Source organism: Lissotriton vulgaris, chromosome 8, assembly GCF_964263255.1.
Source record: "Lissotriton vulgaris chromosome 8, aLisVul1.2, whole genome shotgun sequence".
NCBI lineage: Eukaryota > Metazoa > Chordata > Amphibia > Caudata > Salamandridae > Lissotriton > Lissotriton vulgaris.
The window spans coordinates 1,225,713,464-1,225,730,302 of record NC_141696.1 but is presented as its reverse complement, the minus strand read 5'-3'; the positions used below and the strand labels follow the sequence as shown (position 1 = coordinate 1,225,730,302).

The 16,839-nt window shown below is 45.7% G+C and overlaps 1 protein-coding gene across 3 annotated transcripts in view; it reads left to right on the top strand.

Moving 5' to 3' along the window:
- Window positions 1-16,839, top strand: part of PDS5B (PDS5 cohesin associated factor B) — a 772,490-nt gene that overhangs the window by 455,914 nt on the left and 299,737 nt on the right. For all 3 annotated transcript variants that reach the window (XM_086935125.1, XM_086935124.1, XM_086935126.1), the window contains exons 19-20: window positions 1,497-1,657; window positions 13,694-13,817. In XM_086935125.1, coding sequence (XP_086791251.1) covers window positions 1,497-1,657; window positions 13,694-13,817 — 285 coding nt within the window. The remainder of the gene's footprint in view (window positions 1-1,496; window positions 1,658-13,693; window positions 13,818-16,839) is intronic.

The window sequence follows — 16,839 nt, the reverse complement described above, 5'->3', positions numbered from 1 at the left end:
CCCCTTTGATCACTGGAGAAGGTCAGAAGATCATCAAGATTTGGCTGGGTATTATCATGGATGACCTTGAGATCAGGCTACAGATTTTGAATTTGATTTGGGCCTTAATGGGCAGCCAATACATATCACAAAGCATTGAAGTATTATGGCCAAATTTACTTGCAGAGTGAACTAACGTAGGAACCAAGTGAGAATCCGGCTTCAACTAGGGTTGAAGATGATTGATGAACTGCAGCCAATGTTGCATACCCAAAATGGAGTCTAGCTACGACAAGGGACTGGATGGCTGTTTTTAATAGATCAAGGGGAATGCAGTGACATTTTTTTTTAGTTTATGGTCCGAGTTTGCAAATTTCACCATCTATTTGACATCAACACAGGGACTAAATACAAGACCAACCGAAAAACCAGGTAGTAGTTAATGCTGTGAAAGTTTAAAAGAAGTATCTGTAGATGGCGACCAGGCACATGGGCTTCCAGCGCCACACGTCTGACTTCACAGGAGGATGGACATATTACAATTGGTGGTTGACAACACCCGATGGTGGGGGTGGAAGGGGGGTGGGGGAGGGAGTTTGCAGCCTGGAAGAAGCCCAGACTCTACCACTAGATGTCGGAAGAATGCACAGCATGGGAATCCAGAAACTTCTTTAAACTCAAAACGACTCCTACAGCTAAGTAACTATTTTATTCCTGCAGCCTTTACCGATAGACCACATAGACTGTGCCACAACATCACCTGAGAGCCACCCATTAAGATACCTGAAATTGTGCTCCTTCAAGAAGCTGGTGCAATGTATTGCTCATGCAAAACATTTGATTGAGAGCACTTAAGTCTACTGTGGTGGTTCAAGTCTTTTCTTGCTTACTGACAGAAATTGAATAGTCTTTCCACTGCACATTTGACCCGCCACCTAACACCTTCTCCTGTAGTAAGTGTTTAAAATGTGTCCCATCCAAAGTGCATAATATTCTAATAATGATTGGATTGCTAGGATTGCTAGGACTTCAGGTCGTCAGTGTCTTATAACAAAAAACAATGAATAGCATGCCAACTGTGTTTACCAGCTGTTTTGGAAAGTGATTTTTAAACAGCCCATTGAACTATTCAATCACACAGCATCATTAGCAACACGTTAAGATTTATTTTATTGTTGATCGTTGTGACTACATTGTTTAAAACCATTATGTAAGTAAAATGACACACCTGAAGGCAGGATTTGCTAACTGTTCCTTTCGGCTCGTGCTAATTTCCTCAGAGCTCTACACCTGCTAATCTTATCATTTTAGAATCATAAGGTTGGACACTTTGTAATGAAAAGTGAATGTTTCATGATTTTTGTTTCTCCCATGTAAATTTCCCATTTGGTTTATAATTTTACTGAGTGTTAATACAAAAATTTGATGAAGATAGGTTGGTTAAAAAACAACCATTTCTAATAACCCAATTAATTAAGTGTATAGGCATGAGAATGTATTCTTTTTTGTATTTTCAGGTCCTCTCTTTCACACACCCCATTACTTTCCACTCAGCTGAAACTTTTGAGTCCCTCCTAGCTTGCTTGAAAATGGATGACGAAAAAGTAGCAGAGGCAGCACTGCAAATTTTCAAAAATACTGGACATAAAATAGAAGAGGACTTCCCACACATAAGATCGTGAGTACGATTAGTTTTTTACTTCTACTAGTTAATTAGTATTCCCTGATGGCTGCAGTAATACGTAACTTAAGTATGATTCAGTAACTTACACATTACTAAAAATTGAACTATCTTTTGTGGAGGCCCCTTTACCTTCCTGGTGGAAGATAATTTGTTTTACCAATATAATTCTCTTTAATAATTAAGAAGTCTTAGAATTTTAAAACTAACCGCTTTTCATTAAGTGAAGTCCGTCATCCACTGTCTGACTGAAAAATATCTATTAAAAGTCTAGTATGACTAATGTACAGTTTGGTAATGTTTTTGCAATGCTTTTCTTTGTTGATTGATCTAGAACATTTTTTTTAAAAGACCCTCTTTCACTATGCATGGTTGTCTTACCCCTATCTGTCTTCAGTCAAAAATGATAGCTTGTATCCCTTTCCAGTAGTTTTTTAAGGTGTATAAGTGGCTGGGAACCTCATCAGACAATTAGCTATGAAGTAACAGGAGCCTCTTATCTTATTGTGTGAGGAAAACTCAAACATCCTGAAATTCTTCACTATTCTGTTAATTTCCAGTGTGTCTACTGTGACTCCTTGCTGTCCCACCCTGGAAGAGACAGAGTGGAACCTCATAAGTGCAACTCCTGTATCCTGTTGTCAATTTATTTATTTCCATTCGACATGTTGTCTCCTACAAACTTCGTCTTCCGACAACTTCAGAATTGTTCTACAATTCTAGGATTGAAGCCATGCCCATACTGCTAGAGGCTGATGTGGCTAATATGTGTGCTTATGGTGCGTGGGCTCTGGGCAAGATTCAGAGTTGTGGGATAGATGTGTCCGAAAGCGATCCAGAATCGAGGTGAAGCTCTGCCTCGTTAAACATGAGAAAAGGCAGCTGTTGAACAAGTCCTGCTCAGAGGCGCTGGGTTCCTCGCAAGTCCCTACCTTTGAACATTTGACTTCCTTATTGGCGGCATGGGCTAAGCCATATTTTGACACTCCAGTTATCTGACCTGTGCTTAACAGATATAAACCAGTCCCTGATGGTACTGATTTCCTGACTGAACACCTCACACCTGAAAACCTGGTAGTTCAGCTTCAACTGGTAAGTTCAATCTGAATTATTATCCAACCAGTCCTCCAGATGGGAAGTTTGATTATCCAGTATTTGGGTGTCTTTCATAGATTCACATGCCTGAATCATTCCCCGTCGTCGAGACGGGAGCCTCCGGTATATAAAAAAGTAATGTCCTATAGACATACATATAAAGGAATAGGCCTAAGGATCTCACCTTAGTGTCCTATCTACGTCCTTATGTAAGAAGGACCAAAACAGAGTAGGCCCAAGGGTCCCACCTTGGTAGCCTATCTCTGTTCTTTTGTAAAAAGGACCAAAGTAAAGAGAACCAACCAATCAGCTACCACCTCCTTCTAGAACCTTCCTGTCAGGAGCCTCAGTCTCTGAGGTTTTCTACTGCACATTGTGCTAGAGAGTCTCCACCTGAGTTCTCCTCAGGAAACTTGCTTCTTTCTTCAAAAACGAATTTATCCAACTTCTATCGTTATGGCTGATAGCCAGAAAAAAGGTCTCTTTAGAGCCTGTTCTTCTTGCAGTAAAAAAGGCTCCATGTAGAGGACGAAAACGAAACCTGTTTATACTGCCTCTACCCTCAACATCAAGCCAAGGACTGCAAGATATGTAGAACCTTCTCAAACAAAACCCTGAAGGACCGAGAAGGACGCCTACTACTATGGTTAAACAGACTGAAGAACAAACCTGAAAGCGACTTGGTCTCAGAGAGAGCTTTTCTGGTACTTCGCAGTTCTCCTTGAAGAGGCTAAGGGTTACTTCCCCTAGCCTCTCAGACACCCCTCCTAAGAAGGCCTCCAGAAAGTCTTCAGAGGGCAGAACACCAGTGTCTGACAAGGGCCTTCCTGTCTCCAGGAAGCAGCCGCTAATCTCGGCGACGACGACAACGTCAATGGTCACCTCAGTGCAAAGAACCGTCTCGACGTCGACGACGACGGCATCGTCGGCATCTTCCTCGACGACGAGGACGACACCTTCATCGTCGGCGAGTAGACCTGTGCCGTCTACCATCCCAGTCACCCCATTGACGACTAGGATTGTGCCGTCGACGACGAGATCGACGTCGAAGACATCGACGACGACTCCGTCGACGAAAACCGGGACGTCGACGAAGCCTCTCTCGTCGACGAAGAGTATTCCATCGACGACGACGAAATCGTCGACGACGGAAAAATTGCCGTCGACGGAAACACCGTCGACAAAGGAAATTTCTATGGCGGCACCGTCGTCACAAGCGTCGACGACTGCAGGCACATGGAAATAGTCTGAGCTACTGTCGCATACCATGGATGCCCAGACATCCCATGTCACAGTCAAAATAATGAAAAAGCCAATCACGCCAGACCTGACGTCACCCAGTAAGGTGCAACAACTGACCCCATCCTGCCTATTGCAAGATGAAGAGTCGGAGGAGGAGTTATATACACAGGCCACTAGTCCATCAGACTTGGTGCTTAAGTGCCAAAGCACAGACGAGGAACAGGAAGAGGAGGAACACGTAGAACAGACTATCCATACTCAGGTGCACACACAAGTAACACCGATGGTGTGCCTACCAGCATCCATTGTCTCGGATTTGCAATTCCTCATAAAGGACTACAAAGAGCGGTTCCCAGAGAAAATCACTACACCTGCACCTCCAGTTACACAGGTACCTGCGCCTGTACCTCGACATAAGCCTCCTCCACTAGTGCTTTCTAAAGACCAAGAGCCAACACATGACATTCTCTCGTCCGACGACGAGGAGAGAGATCAAGAAGAACGTGAGGTCCGTGACGACGACTCAGGCCCTGATGCAGACCAGGACTACGTCGCACAATCCCCGGCCTTGCCAGAACCACAGTCTTCGGAATCACCACGTGTAGACAATGGTGGTTTCCATAACCTCATAGAGCGGGCGGCCAAACGGTTCCATATGTCTATGGAAACCCAGGAGACTGAATGCTTCCTCTACGATTTTAAGGAACCTACAAAAAAGACGACTAGGTCAATCCCGATCATTGACTTCCTCTGGAAACAAGGCAAACAACTAATGAAAACGCCAGCTTCAATTCCTGTGGTAGTGCCCAGGCTTGATAAAAAATACAAAGCAACCTCATCGGCGCCAGCATGCCTTACGGGTCACCCCAAAGCAGACTCCGTGGTAACACAAGTGGCGCAGAAAAACTCGCGCAATCCAGCATCTCCTTTGTCGACGCCACCTGACAAGGAAGGCAGGAAACTAGATACCATTGGAAAACGCTTCTCCACCACGTCGGCAATGACGGTGAAGGTGGCGAATTCAATAGCACTTCTGGGCCGCTACAACCGTCAACTCTTGGCGGACATCGCACCCTACCTAGCTAATCTGCCAGAGGATCTAAAGGAGGAGGCACATTCGCTTCTCCTAGAGGGCCAAACATCTGCCTCTGAGTTGATTGACTGTGTGATAGACCTTTGCCATGACTGGCTTCAGGCAGCTGGCAGGTGCCGCTGTTCTGAGACGACAAGGTTGGCTCAAGGCCACCTCCTTCCGTCAGGAAGTACAAACAAAAATCATCGATATGCCTTACGACGGCCAACATCTCTTTGGCGAAAAAATTGACGAGGCCCTCACCACTATCAAAAAGGACACAGATACGGACAAAGCTCTGGGAACTCTGCATTCAGGAACCAGTCCTTTCGTGGTAACAGAGGAAGAGGACAACCTGCATACAGAGGCTCCTACCAGAATAGGTCCTCCTACCCGTACACCCAGAGCAAAACACAGTACCAACAGCGACAAGGCCAGGCAGGACGTCAATCTTCCTACAATAAGTCAAACTACAGGGGAAAAAAACAAAAAAGACCTGCTGGCAACCGCCAATGACTCATCCCAATGGCCAGTCCATCCACCATTGTATTTTTTAAGACTTGGAGGAAAACTCACATTTTTCCAAAAAAATTGGCAAAAAATAACAACAGATCGGTGGGTGTTACAGCTCATCCAATTCGGACATTCACTAGAATTTGTCTCAATTCCCCCAACGACACCACCAGCCAAACGGTCCCACAGACATCTACGGCTGCTTCTTCAGGAAATCGCTTCCATGCTACTAAAGGGAGCAATAGAGTTTGTCACACCCAAAAAGGGAAAGGATTCTACTTTTCTTCCTAATTCACAAGAAAGGAAAGAAATGGAGACCAATCCTCGACCTCAGAGCGCTCAATGTGTTCCTAAAGAAAGTCGTTCCGTATGGTCACACTACAAGAAATCCTGGGCCTCCTGGAGGAAGGCGACTACATGACGCCCCTAGACCTGCAGGACGCCTACTATCTCATTCCTATCCTCGAGGGACACAGGAAGTACCTCAGGTTCGCAGTAGCAGGAGACCACTACCAATTCCGTGTTCTCCCGTTTGGCGTCAAATCTGCCCCACGGATATTTTCAAAATGCCTCTCTCCTGTGGCAGCTTTCCTTCGTCGACAGGGTCACCAGGTTTTCCCATACCTGGACGACTGGCTGGTAAAGGCACCGTCTGCGATAGCCGCAGCCACATCCTCCAGCGCCTGTCTGAATATTTTCCGCCGCCTAGGCTTGACCCTCAACAGAGAGAAATCGGCACTAGAACCAAACAAAGTCATCACTTTTCTTGGAGCGACTCTGGACACGGAACGCGTAAGAGCCTTCCCCTCTCAAGAGAGAAAGACCAAACTCATCTCCTTGGCCACGTCAGTGGCATCGAGAAAGACTCTACCGGTCCGCACCTTCAAGTCCCTCCTCGGCATGATGTCCTCATGCATTATGCTCATTCCACACTGCCGTCTCAAAATGCGCCCTCTCCAGGAGGAACTAACGAGGCAATGGACACAAGCTGCGGGATCTTTCGAGGACCACATACATGTCACACGAGCTATGGTCAACCACTTACAGTGGTGGAGGTCGCCCAGACATCTGTCACAGGGACTACTGTTCCTGCTTCCAGCGGAACCACACGTAATAACAACAGACTCATCCCTAGAAGGCTGGGGAGCAGTCCTACAAGAACTCCAGATCAACGGCAAGTGGACGCCACAGGAATCCAAACTCCAAATCAATCTACTGGAACTAAGAGCAGTCTTTTTAGCTCTCCAAGCGTTCCTTCCACGCATCCGAAACTCCCCAGTGCTCGTCAGGACAGACAACACCACGACGATGCACTACCTAAACAAACCGGGAGGGACGCGATCACTTTCACTCTCTCGAGAATCGCAGAGAGTCTGGAATTGGCTTCTGGAGCATGGAATAACGCTTAAAGCCGAATACGTCCCGGGCAAGGACAACGTCTTGGCGGACGCCCTGAGCAGGGAGAGGGCACCATCCCACGAATGGGAATTGGATACGGAGGTGCTGGAATATATATTCGCGGAGTGGGGAACCCCGCAGATAGACCTCTTTGCCACCAGAGAGAACGCCAAATGCCCAAGCTTCGTAAGCAGGCTTCACCAACCAGGAACCCTCGGGAATGCATTTTCCATCGCATGGCGGAACGTGTTTGCCTACGCCTTTCCACCATTTCCACTGATACCCCGGGTCCTCAGGAAGATGAAGTCGGAGCCCTGCACTCTGATCCTTATCGCCCCATCCTGGCCGAGGCAGCACTGGTTCACGGAACTTAATCGCCTATCCGCCCGGCCACCTCTTCGCCTACACCAACATCCAGCCCTGCTCACAATGTCCCACGGGCAGGTTCTCCACCCGAACCTGAGCCCTCTGAAGTTGTCAGCCTGGCTCCTGAATACCGCGAATTCAGCCACCTAAACATCCCGCAGGAGTGTAGAGACGTCCTTGCAAAGGCTAGAGCCGACAGCACTATTAAGACCTACTCACTAAAATGGAAACGGTTCTGTGTTTGGTGTGTGGCTGAAGGCCTGCACCCCTTCCATATCACTCCACAGCAGCTGCTACCATATTTACTGCATCTAGCGCAATCAGGCCTTGCGCATGCATCCATCAAAGTACATCTAGCAGCGATATCCAGGTTCACAAGAACTTCCAAGGGTCATCCCTGTGGGCGGACAGACTTATCAAACAATTCCTAAAAGGTCTATTCAGATCCTTTCCACGACCAAGACCAATCCCTCTGTCGTGGCACCTCAACGTGGTCCTTCACCAATTAAGGAAGCACCCCTTCGAACCCATCCATAAAGCGCACATCAAATTCCTTTCATGGAAAACGGCCCTCCTCCTGGCCCTAACCTCTGCCAGAAGGGTCAGTGAACTGCAGGCTCTCTCAATCCAAGATCCTTTTTTGCAATTCAGAGAGGACAGGGTCATTCTACGAACTAACCCCCGCTTTATACCGAAAGTTCCCTCGGACTTCCACCTTAACGAACCAGTGGTGCTCAAGTCGTTCTTTCCAAACCCAACTACTGCAGCTGAAAGAACCCTGCACTCATTAGATCTGAAGAGATGTCTCAAATTCTACATCGACAGGACACAACACTTCAGAAAGTCATCTCAACTCTTCGTTGCCTTTAGTAGACCAAGGAAAGGTATGCCCCTGACGAAACAAAGTATTTCAAGGTGGATTTCTTCAGCAATCACTTTTTGCCACGACAAGGCTGGACGGCCTTTGGAGGCAAGAGTCAAAGCTCATTCAACAAGAGCCATGTCCACGTCTGCGGCACTATTTGCTGGAGTACCGGTACTGGACATTTGTAGAGCGGCGACCTGGAAGTCCCCGCACACCTTCACCAGGCACTACTGCTTGGAGACTGAGCTGACGAAGGATGCAGCAGTGGGCAGAGTAGTGCTTCGCCATCTGTTCCAGTGAGGTGAGCCTTCTTACATCCCTCTATCCTTTACTGGTATGCACATTTCCTTTTCCTAGAAACTACATGACATTGCATGTTGGTGGTTTGCAGTCGCGTGATATGTATTATCTACAGACTCATATATGATGTACCTTCACAGAATGTGCATAATGTATTGCTTGCTACTCTGATTCAGGCATGTGAATCTATGAAAGACACCCAAATACTGGATAAGAAATGCGTTACTTACCTGTAACTGCAGTTATCTAGTATTAGTGTCTTTCATAGATTCACATGCACCCTCCCGCCTCCCCTGGAAAGACTCACCTATCTCTCTAACAAGTTTGCGCCTAACTAGCTTGGTGCGTACGAAAATCTGAGAGACTGAGGCTCCTGACAGGAAGGTTCTAGAAGGAGGTGGTAGCTGATTGGTTGGTTCTCTTTACTTTTGGTCCTTTTTACAAAAGGACACATATAGGCTACCAAGGTGGGACCCTTGGGCCTACTCTGTTTTGGTCCTTCTTACATAGGGACGTAGATAGGACACTAAGGTGAGATCCTTAGGCCTATTCCTTTATATGTATGTCTATAGGACATTACTTTTTTATATACCGGAGGCTCCCGTCTCGACGACGGGGAATGATTCAGGCATGTGAATCTATGAAAGACACTAATACTGGATAACTGCAGTTACAGGTAAGTAACGCATTTCTTCCAATTGATGTTTTTCAGAAATAAAGGTTTTTCTCAGTCAGCTTGGCCCAACCGTTTCTCACTAAAGTTTGCCTTTTGAATAGGTAGGTACACCCATGCTTTGTTGTACATGGCCAGTTAGATCTTGCTGGCCCTCTCGGATGCTCTTGGTGCCTTGTTGGTTTAATGATGCAAGATAGCCACAACATGATCAAGTATTTTCTGTGTGGCTGCCTGGACACCCATACAGTATCAGAAAAACTATTGGCAACAGGGTTCCCTCGACCTGGAAGCAGGCCATGATTATTCCTTTGCTTACGAAACCTGCCTTGGATCCATCACTGCCCTCCAATTACAGTTCCTTCTCGCTTCTCCCCACAGTGGCTAAAATCCGAGAAAAGCAGGTTAACATTAAATTGTCAGGTTTTGTTGAGGGATTCGAATTTTCCACCCTGCTCAATCATGCTTCAGACCTTTGCACAGCAAAAAAACTGTGCTGACTGAAATATCTGAAGCTATATGAGGGACCCTAGATGCGGGGGGGCAGGGCAGCCCTGGTGCTTCTGGACCTATCAGCGGTGTTCGATACGGTTCCGCGTGCCTTGTTACTGACCCGTCTCAGGATCTTGGCGTGGATGGATCGACCTGAAATTAGCTTAAATCGTACCTGGTAGACAGTTTCAACAAATCTGAATCCTGCCTTTCGCAGCAACCCCCCAGAATCTGGACACAGGTGTCCCTCGTAGCTCGGTATTGAGTCCTCTGTTCAGCATCTACGTGTCTCCCCTTATTCAGTTAGCGGAGGATCTTGGGGCCAAAGTCATCTCATATGCAGATGACACACATCTGTTTTTTCCGAGAACAAAGACAGTAAGGCTAACAGCGCACATGTTAAGGTCTGCCTCTCTTCAATATTCCACTGGTTAAAATGCAACTAGGACAAGACAGAGATTCTTCTCTTCGGGAATTTTCCCACTCAGTTCCGGCGCTCCTTCTGGCCAGATCAGTTCCCCATGCCATCACCCCACCGTGGTCCTGTACAGACCTGGGGATGTGGTTTGATGAAAAACTTTGCTTTGGTCCTCAGATTAAAAGACTGTCAGGTACATCTTTTGGTATCTTGATATCACTCATTTTTGTTTTACCACTGCTCCCCATTAATACCAGGAAAACCGTCATCCAAGCTCTGATTGTGTCCCTCATCGATTATGCCAAAGCACTAAATGTTGGTCTGCCTGGCTACCTGCTCAACAAACTTGAGGTGATCCAGAATGCAGCAGCCAGATTACTACTTAACCTCCCCAAGAGGGCGAATGTCAGGCTGCACCTCCGTGATTTGCACTGGCTGCCATTGGTAGAGAGGGTGAAATTTAAATCCCTTTTAATGTTTCACTCCGCCTTACATTGCCACGGCCCGGCCTACTTAAGATCAAGATTTAGTTTCTACTCACCGGCCAGGTAGCTTCATACCTCTAACAAGCTAATGGCATGCGTTCCCAGGGTCCTCAAACAGAGGGCATGTGGCTGCTCCCTGTCACGACTTGGGGCTGTGGCCTGGAACCAACTCCTGTTGGAGCTTCGGGCGGTCTGTGTTCCGAGTGTATTTGGGAAGAACCTGAAAACATTCCTTTTTGAATGAGATCTCTGTCTACCTTGCAAGACATGCGCTGGAACACCCCTTGGGGTAGCTGTGCGCGCAACAAGTGTTCATAACCCAACAGAAGCAATGCCTTGGTGAGATTGAAAGGTTTTCGGGAGACCTGCAAGGGTCATTGATGGATATGCCCTTTGATGGGTTTAGATTGTTTGGAGAGAAGGCTGATTTGGTGCTAGAACGTTTTAAGAAGAGCTGTGCCACTGTTCAATCTTGAAGGCTCTTTCTTGCCAAACAGTTTCACCAACAGTACTAACAATTTAGTGGCTTAAAGGCAGCTGTGTCTCCCCATCTTCCACTACAGTACCAATCTCAATCTTTTTGAGGCAGAGGCTGTAGTAAAGTTTGAGTCAGCAACAGCGGGGACTGCAATCCTTCATGTCTTACCCCACCACTGTCCTCCCCTTGCTCCAGTGGCTTCCAGCCAGCTTTAGTTTGCCCTCACTAGCTCAGACCCAGCTGGTAAGAGGCTGAATACGTTTTCCCCCAGCTGAAGATCAATCACATTAGGCAGGTACTTCTTGCCTATCAGCTCTTCCTCTTGCCATCTTCTTCCCGCACCGCATAGTGTGGTGCAGAATTGATGCTTGAAGTCATTATTACCCCGCCGAAAGATATAGTTGTGTGGGTGCCAACGCTAGGCGAGGGAAAGCGTTCTACTTGCTGTACCTCCTTTAGCTGAAGAAATATGAAAGCATCAGGTCTATACTGCAACTAAGGCCCTTGAATATCTTTCTAAAGAAAGAAAAGTTCAAAATGCTTACAGTCTCAGATTCTGCTTGTTCTGGACCTAGGAACGTGTTGCCTGCCTTGTGGGAAACTTATTTACATATAGGCCGTCCTAAAGGCATTTTCTGAAGTTTGTGGTGGGTTCTGAGCACTCCCAATTCTCTGTGCTGCCCCTCAGCCTTACTTCTCGCTCCCTTGTGTGTTAATAAAAGTGATGGCGGTGGTTGCAGCTCATGAAGTTGGGGGTACATACATTCCCATACCTTGACAACTGCTTGCTCAAAAAGGGCTACCCACAGCTAATCACAGACTATCTCCGAGCTACAACTGAATTACTGACACATTTGAGGCAAAGTCCCATCTGAGCACCACACAGTGGCTGTCCCGGACTCTGGTGTTGAAGGTCCTTTCACCGCCACAACAAGTCCAAGACATTCAGGACATAATCCTGATGTTTTAGGCTCAATCCTGGGCTTCTGTGAGTAGGGCTCTGAGACTTCTTTGACTCCTTGCCTTATGTATCCTCTTTGTCCCCAACACCAGATGGCACATTCATGCCCTGCAGTGGAACGTCCTGTTTCAGTGAGCCTGTCATCGGGGCTGCCTCTCCAACTCTATCCATATTTCACAGGTGATGGCTTAAGATCTTATTTGGTGGCAGGCAATCTCCATCCTAACTCATGGCAGCCCACGCTCCCTTCCCTTCCCAAACGTAATGGTGGTGGTAGATGTGTCCCTGCTAGTGTGTTTTAATCAGAGATGGTGATAGTGAGGAAATGCAGTGTATTATATGGTGTGGTTGTGCAACCTCAACGTGTAATACATTTACCATCTCCTTTAAGACCAGTAGGTTCTGTTTGTTGAACCCTTCAGTCAACCCTGGATAGTTGTGTCTCCTAGCAGCCAGGCTTACACAAAGGAACAAGTGTAAAGCATTCAAACAGCACCAAAACTGAAATTGATACATATGCATTGGCTTGCTGTGCTCTGGCTCATATGTCTCTGTAAATGCCATGGATCCAGTGTTTGTTTCTAAATCATTGAGTTCTCCAAACGGTGGTGCTGTCTCCTCATCATGTAATTTCAGCAGCCTCATTTTTTGTCGTACTGGGGTGTGGACCCCAGCAATCAATTTTGGTGACTGGTTCCACAAGGTCTCACTATGAGCATTTCATTGTACTGGTGTCTGCCTTTTCAGTGTAGCTCGAGCCTGGGCAGCACATGTGCTTCTCTGTGAGGCACGCTGAAGTCAGTATATGGGCTTCGACATGCCCAGCTCTTAGTTGGTTGGCCAGCCTTTCAAAATTCCTTTTCTATGGTTGGTCAATAGTATCTCTGTCCAGTCTATGGGTGCTTGGTTCCCTCCCAGCGGACATCACCAATTTATTCTTTTGATTGGTCAGCTCTGGCCATCTGTTGCCTTCCCGCTCGTACTCCCTCCCTTCTGCCATTGCTGCTGTCACTTAATCGCCCCACACCATCACCTCCCATCGCCTGTGCTTTAGCCTCTTCATAGAGTTCTTACTGCACGGCATGAAACTTACACAGGCGTCGCACGTAATTTTTTTGTTGCAGCGTGGCAAGTCGCGCTTCATCATAAACCATGGTGGCCGCACGTCTTTCTTTTATTATTAAGGAGTGTGGCACACAGCGCTTCATCTTAAACATTGGTAGCTGCATGCCTGTCTGTTCTTTGGCGCGGCCCGCCAAACTGGATTTTTTAAATATTGCAGCACCATTCATCTTTCCTGTGTTTGTGGAGCCTTTTCAGTGTAATCGCCACAGATAAAGTCCCAGCCACTCTGACCTCTTAATTAAGGACAGCAGCCATAATAGCGCTCTCCTGATCTCACCCCACATAGGGGCGGTTTGCAGGTTACAAGAGGGTGTTTCCAGGGTGTAAATCACAGCAACTGAAACACATTATCATTTGCAATGCGAATAGCTCTAACTTCAACTAATGTGAGACCGATTGCAAAATGCTTGATCTATTCAGATTTCAGCCCATTGTTTGCAGTGCAGGGGTTGTCCGATATCCAGTTCTGGACTTTGCTACTAATGGCTCTCAGGTAATGGATTATATTCACTGAAGATGATGGAAGTTATGTCTTTCTGTTCTCTTTTAGAGCCTTGCTTCCAGTATTGCAGCAGAAAGCAAAAAAAGGTCCTCCTCGTCAGGCCAAGTATTCTATTCACTGCATCCATTCAATATTTTCCAGCAAAGAAACACAGTTTGCTCAGATATTTGAGGTAATGACCTACTTTTTGAAACTTTAGACAATGTTTTCGTGATGTCACACATGGCATTAGCTTTTAACTAACATTAATGATTGTGCTAGGTTTTGGTATTATTTTAGAGCATTGTAAAATTTAATTGAAACGTTGTTGCTGTATTCATTTTTACATACTGCTCGGTTATTGGATATTTGGAGTTGGGTACCAATTGTATGTGTTTGATTGGTTAGAATAGCACTCGTTTGAGGGGACATTCCCTTTCTCGGAATGCAGCTCAGAGAACATGGAATACAACTGGGAAATTTGTCATATCAATGTTTAAATGCAATACATTACATCATTTTTCAAAATACTTATAAACAATATGTTGTACAGGCAGGGTAGCAGTTTCTGGCTGCATTGAAAATATCTTTTAGTATTTCCATTGCCCTATAATGGACCCTGAAAGGAACATGGAATTGTCTTTTAAAATGTGTCTTGGAGACCTTATCCTATAAATGTAAGAGCGGTTCTAGCGGTAGATACAGGCTAGGAGAGTAATATGTGAACAGTTAAGTTGCATAGTTTGAGTTAATTATCCGCTATTGCAGCCTTTTTGTTGTGCCATTAACAAAGACAAAACATCATTGTCATGTTTGTCTGATCAGAGTCTAATCCTTTGTTTTCGAAAAATTTCCAGTTCATATTCCCAGTCGGCTTATCTACATGAGGCATAAATTATTATTGATTGATTGTTATTGGGGCTATGGGTTAAAATGTTCCAGTAACGTTGTTTACATCTACTTACTGGTGCTCTCTCATGCTTAAACTTTAGTATTGCACCAAATAGTGGCAGGGGCATAACGTCTTTCAAATGCGGAGTGCATTAGTAGGCCAATCAACCCCCTAAAGCACACAAACGCATAATTGTGTCATTCCACTTGGGTGTTGCTGTGAGGTTACACTAGTGAGTTGAATTTATCTTCTCCTGTGGATGTCGTCAGTTGGAGCCCCAACCTCACGAGACCTGTCTAGCCCCTATCCTTTCTCTATGGTGGAGCCTGACATCATCTCAGTGCAGTGGATTGTGGGGATGATAAAGACAGTTAAATGGGCAGTGAGATGTCTTGTCAGAAAAAGAAATGAAAATGTCTATCCCAGACAGCGATCAGGGTATAGTAGTCTTCACCCATCTCCTCTGAAGCATTTGAGGTGCAAAAGGAACAGCACAATGACCTGCTAAATATTTCCATGCTGGCAACTGCTAGCAGAAGGCTTTTTGAGAGGTCATGTCTGCGTGGATTATGAGCAGACCCAGGATTGTGTGAAGAGAGGTTGGAGTTCCCTCCAATCAGGGTAGGCCACAGTTTCCTCCCCCAGAGAGGAGTCTGGGAAAGTGTTATCCCAAGATTGCATTTTAGTGGTCTCTTCCTATATGTTGATGACCAAGTACGCCTTCCAGGCAGCTGTTGTGGTTGGAAACTATTTGGGAAAGAATGAATGGGGAATAGAGTTGCTCCCTGTGGGCAGCATCCATCCTCTGTCATTCTAACAAAAAAGTGTTGAAGAAAAGCTAAGGGTGCCACCTGTGCGGATGTGCACAAGTTGGTCGACTGAAAACGGATCTATTTAGCAAACAGTTTTAAGGCAAGATCTTCTCACTTTCAAAGATCAAAGGATCAAAATATAATTCTGCTGCTAAAAGTTTTGGAGAACTGCTCTTGTAGAAAAAATGCAGGTACCAGAGTAGTCCCTTAGGGAACTGTGTGAAAAGAATGGCTTTGCCTTCCTTTAGGTAGAAGACTTAAAATACATAGAGCTGGACAGAACTCACAGGATGGTGGGATTTGGGTTAACAAGGAAATTGCCATCAAATATCCTAACAAGAGTACACCATTTTCAACTAAATGAAAAGATAATGACTGCAGCAGGGCAAGGGAATAGTCTTATATTTGAGAGTCACAAGATTGTTCTTTCAAGATTTCTAACTTGCCACTCTTAAGAAGAGGAGAGAATTTGACCTGAGCCTGAATTCTTAAGGGGTTGCAACATTAAGTATAAATGGGGACATCCCTTTCATTTATTTTTTCAGCATGAGGGGCTTTTTTGTGAGATGAAATCACAAGCGGAGACTAAAAGGCTTCAGTAGCAGGACAATTAACAGTGCTGTAGTATGGTAGATGATCATACACGCTTTAGGACTCAATCTCACATAGAGGGAGAAATAGAAGGAAGTTGCAGGGAGCAGTCACAATATAAAGGCCCTTCAAGGTGATCATAATTAGAGAAAATAAGGTGATTCTTGACCAGCTGCAGGGACCCTCCTAAAGACTGTTGGCTTTCGATCGGTGTGATGCATTATACTTGGCTAGTGAATTACCTTATATAAAGTCCTCTGGAGTGGACTGTTTCATGTAGCCTTTTTCATGAATGTGACCTGAGCTGGAGGTTGTGGGTTAGAGGTTTTGAACTTGGAGAGCATTAAGGTTTTAGGGATAAAGGTTTTGGATGATAGTTATGAAATGATCCTGGGAAAGGAAGACTCAGGGAAGTTTCATTTTTGGAGGCTATGGGGCTGGCAGTGTTAGCAACTGATTGAGCCATCGAGGTTGAGCCCGTGAGTACTAGATGGATGGATGGGTAGTTACATCATCTCAAGGAGATCGAAATGTGATTTTGCAGTGTCAGTGTGGAGGTTGTGTGCTCTGGGATGTAACATTCGGGGACAGGTGGAATTGCATTATTTGTTAGCTCACAACGAGACAGGACCTGAGGTGGATATCATATCGTGTAATGGTTGCAACATTGATGCTTCAGTTAAGACTCTTCAAGTCCCACAGTTGTTACCCCAGTGTAAATGAGGCATGTTTGATACTGAAAACTCACTGGTGTAGGATCCATAGCATGCTTTTTTCTGTATCCATTTTGGTATCAGCAAAGGCTAAGAGTTTGAGAATTTTGCTGCCCAAATTTGAAGGATTTTTATTAATTAACTTACATGTGGATGGTGAAGGGCAGTGCCTGATGGCTTGTAGGGGTGGGGTGAGGGGGTGTCTCT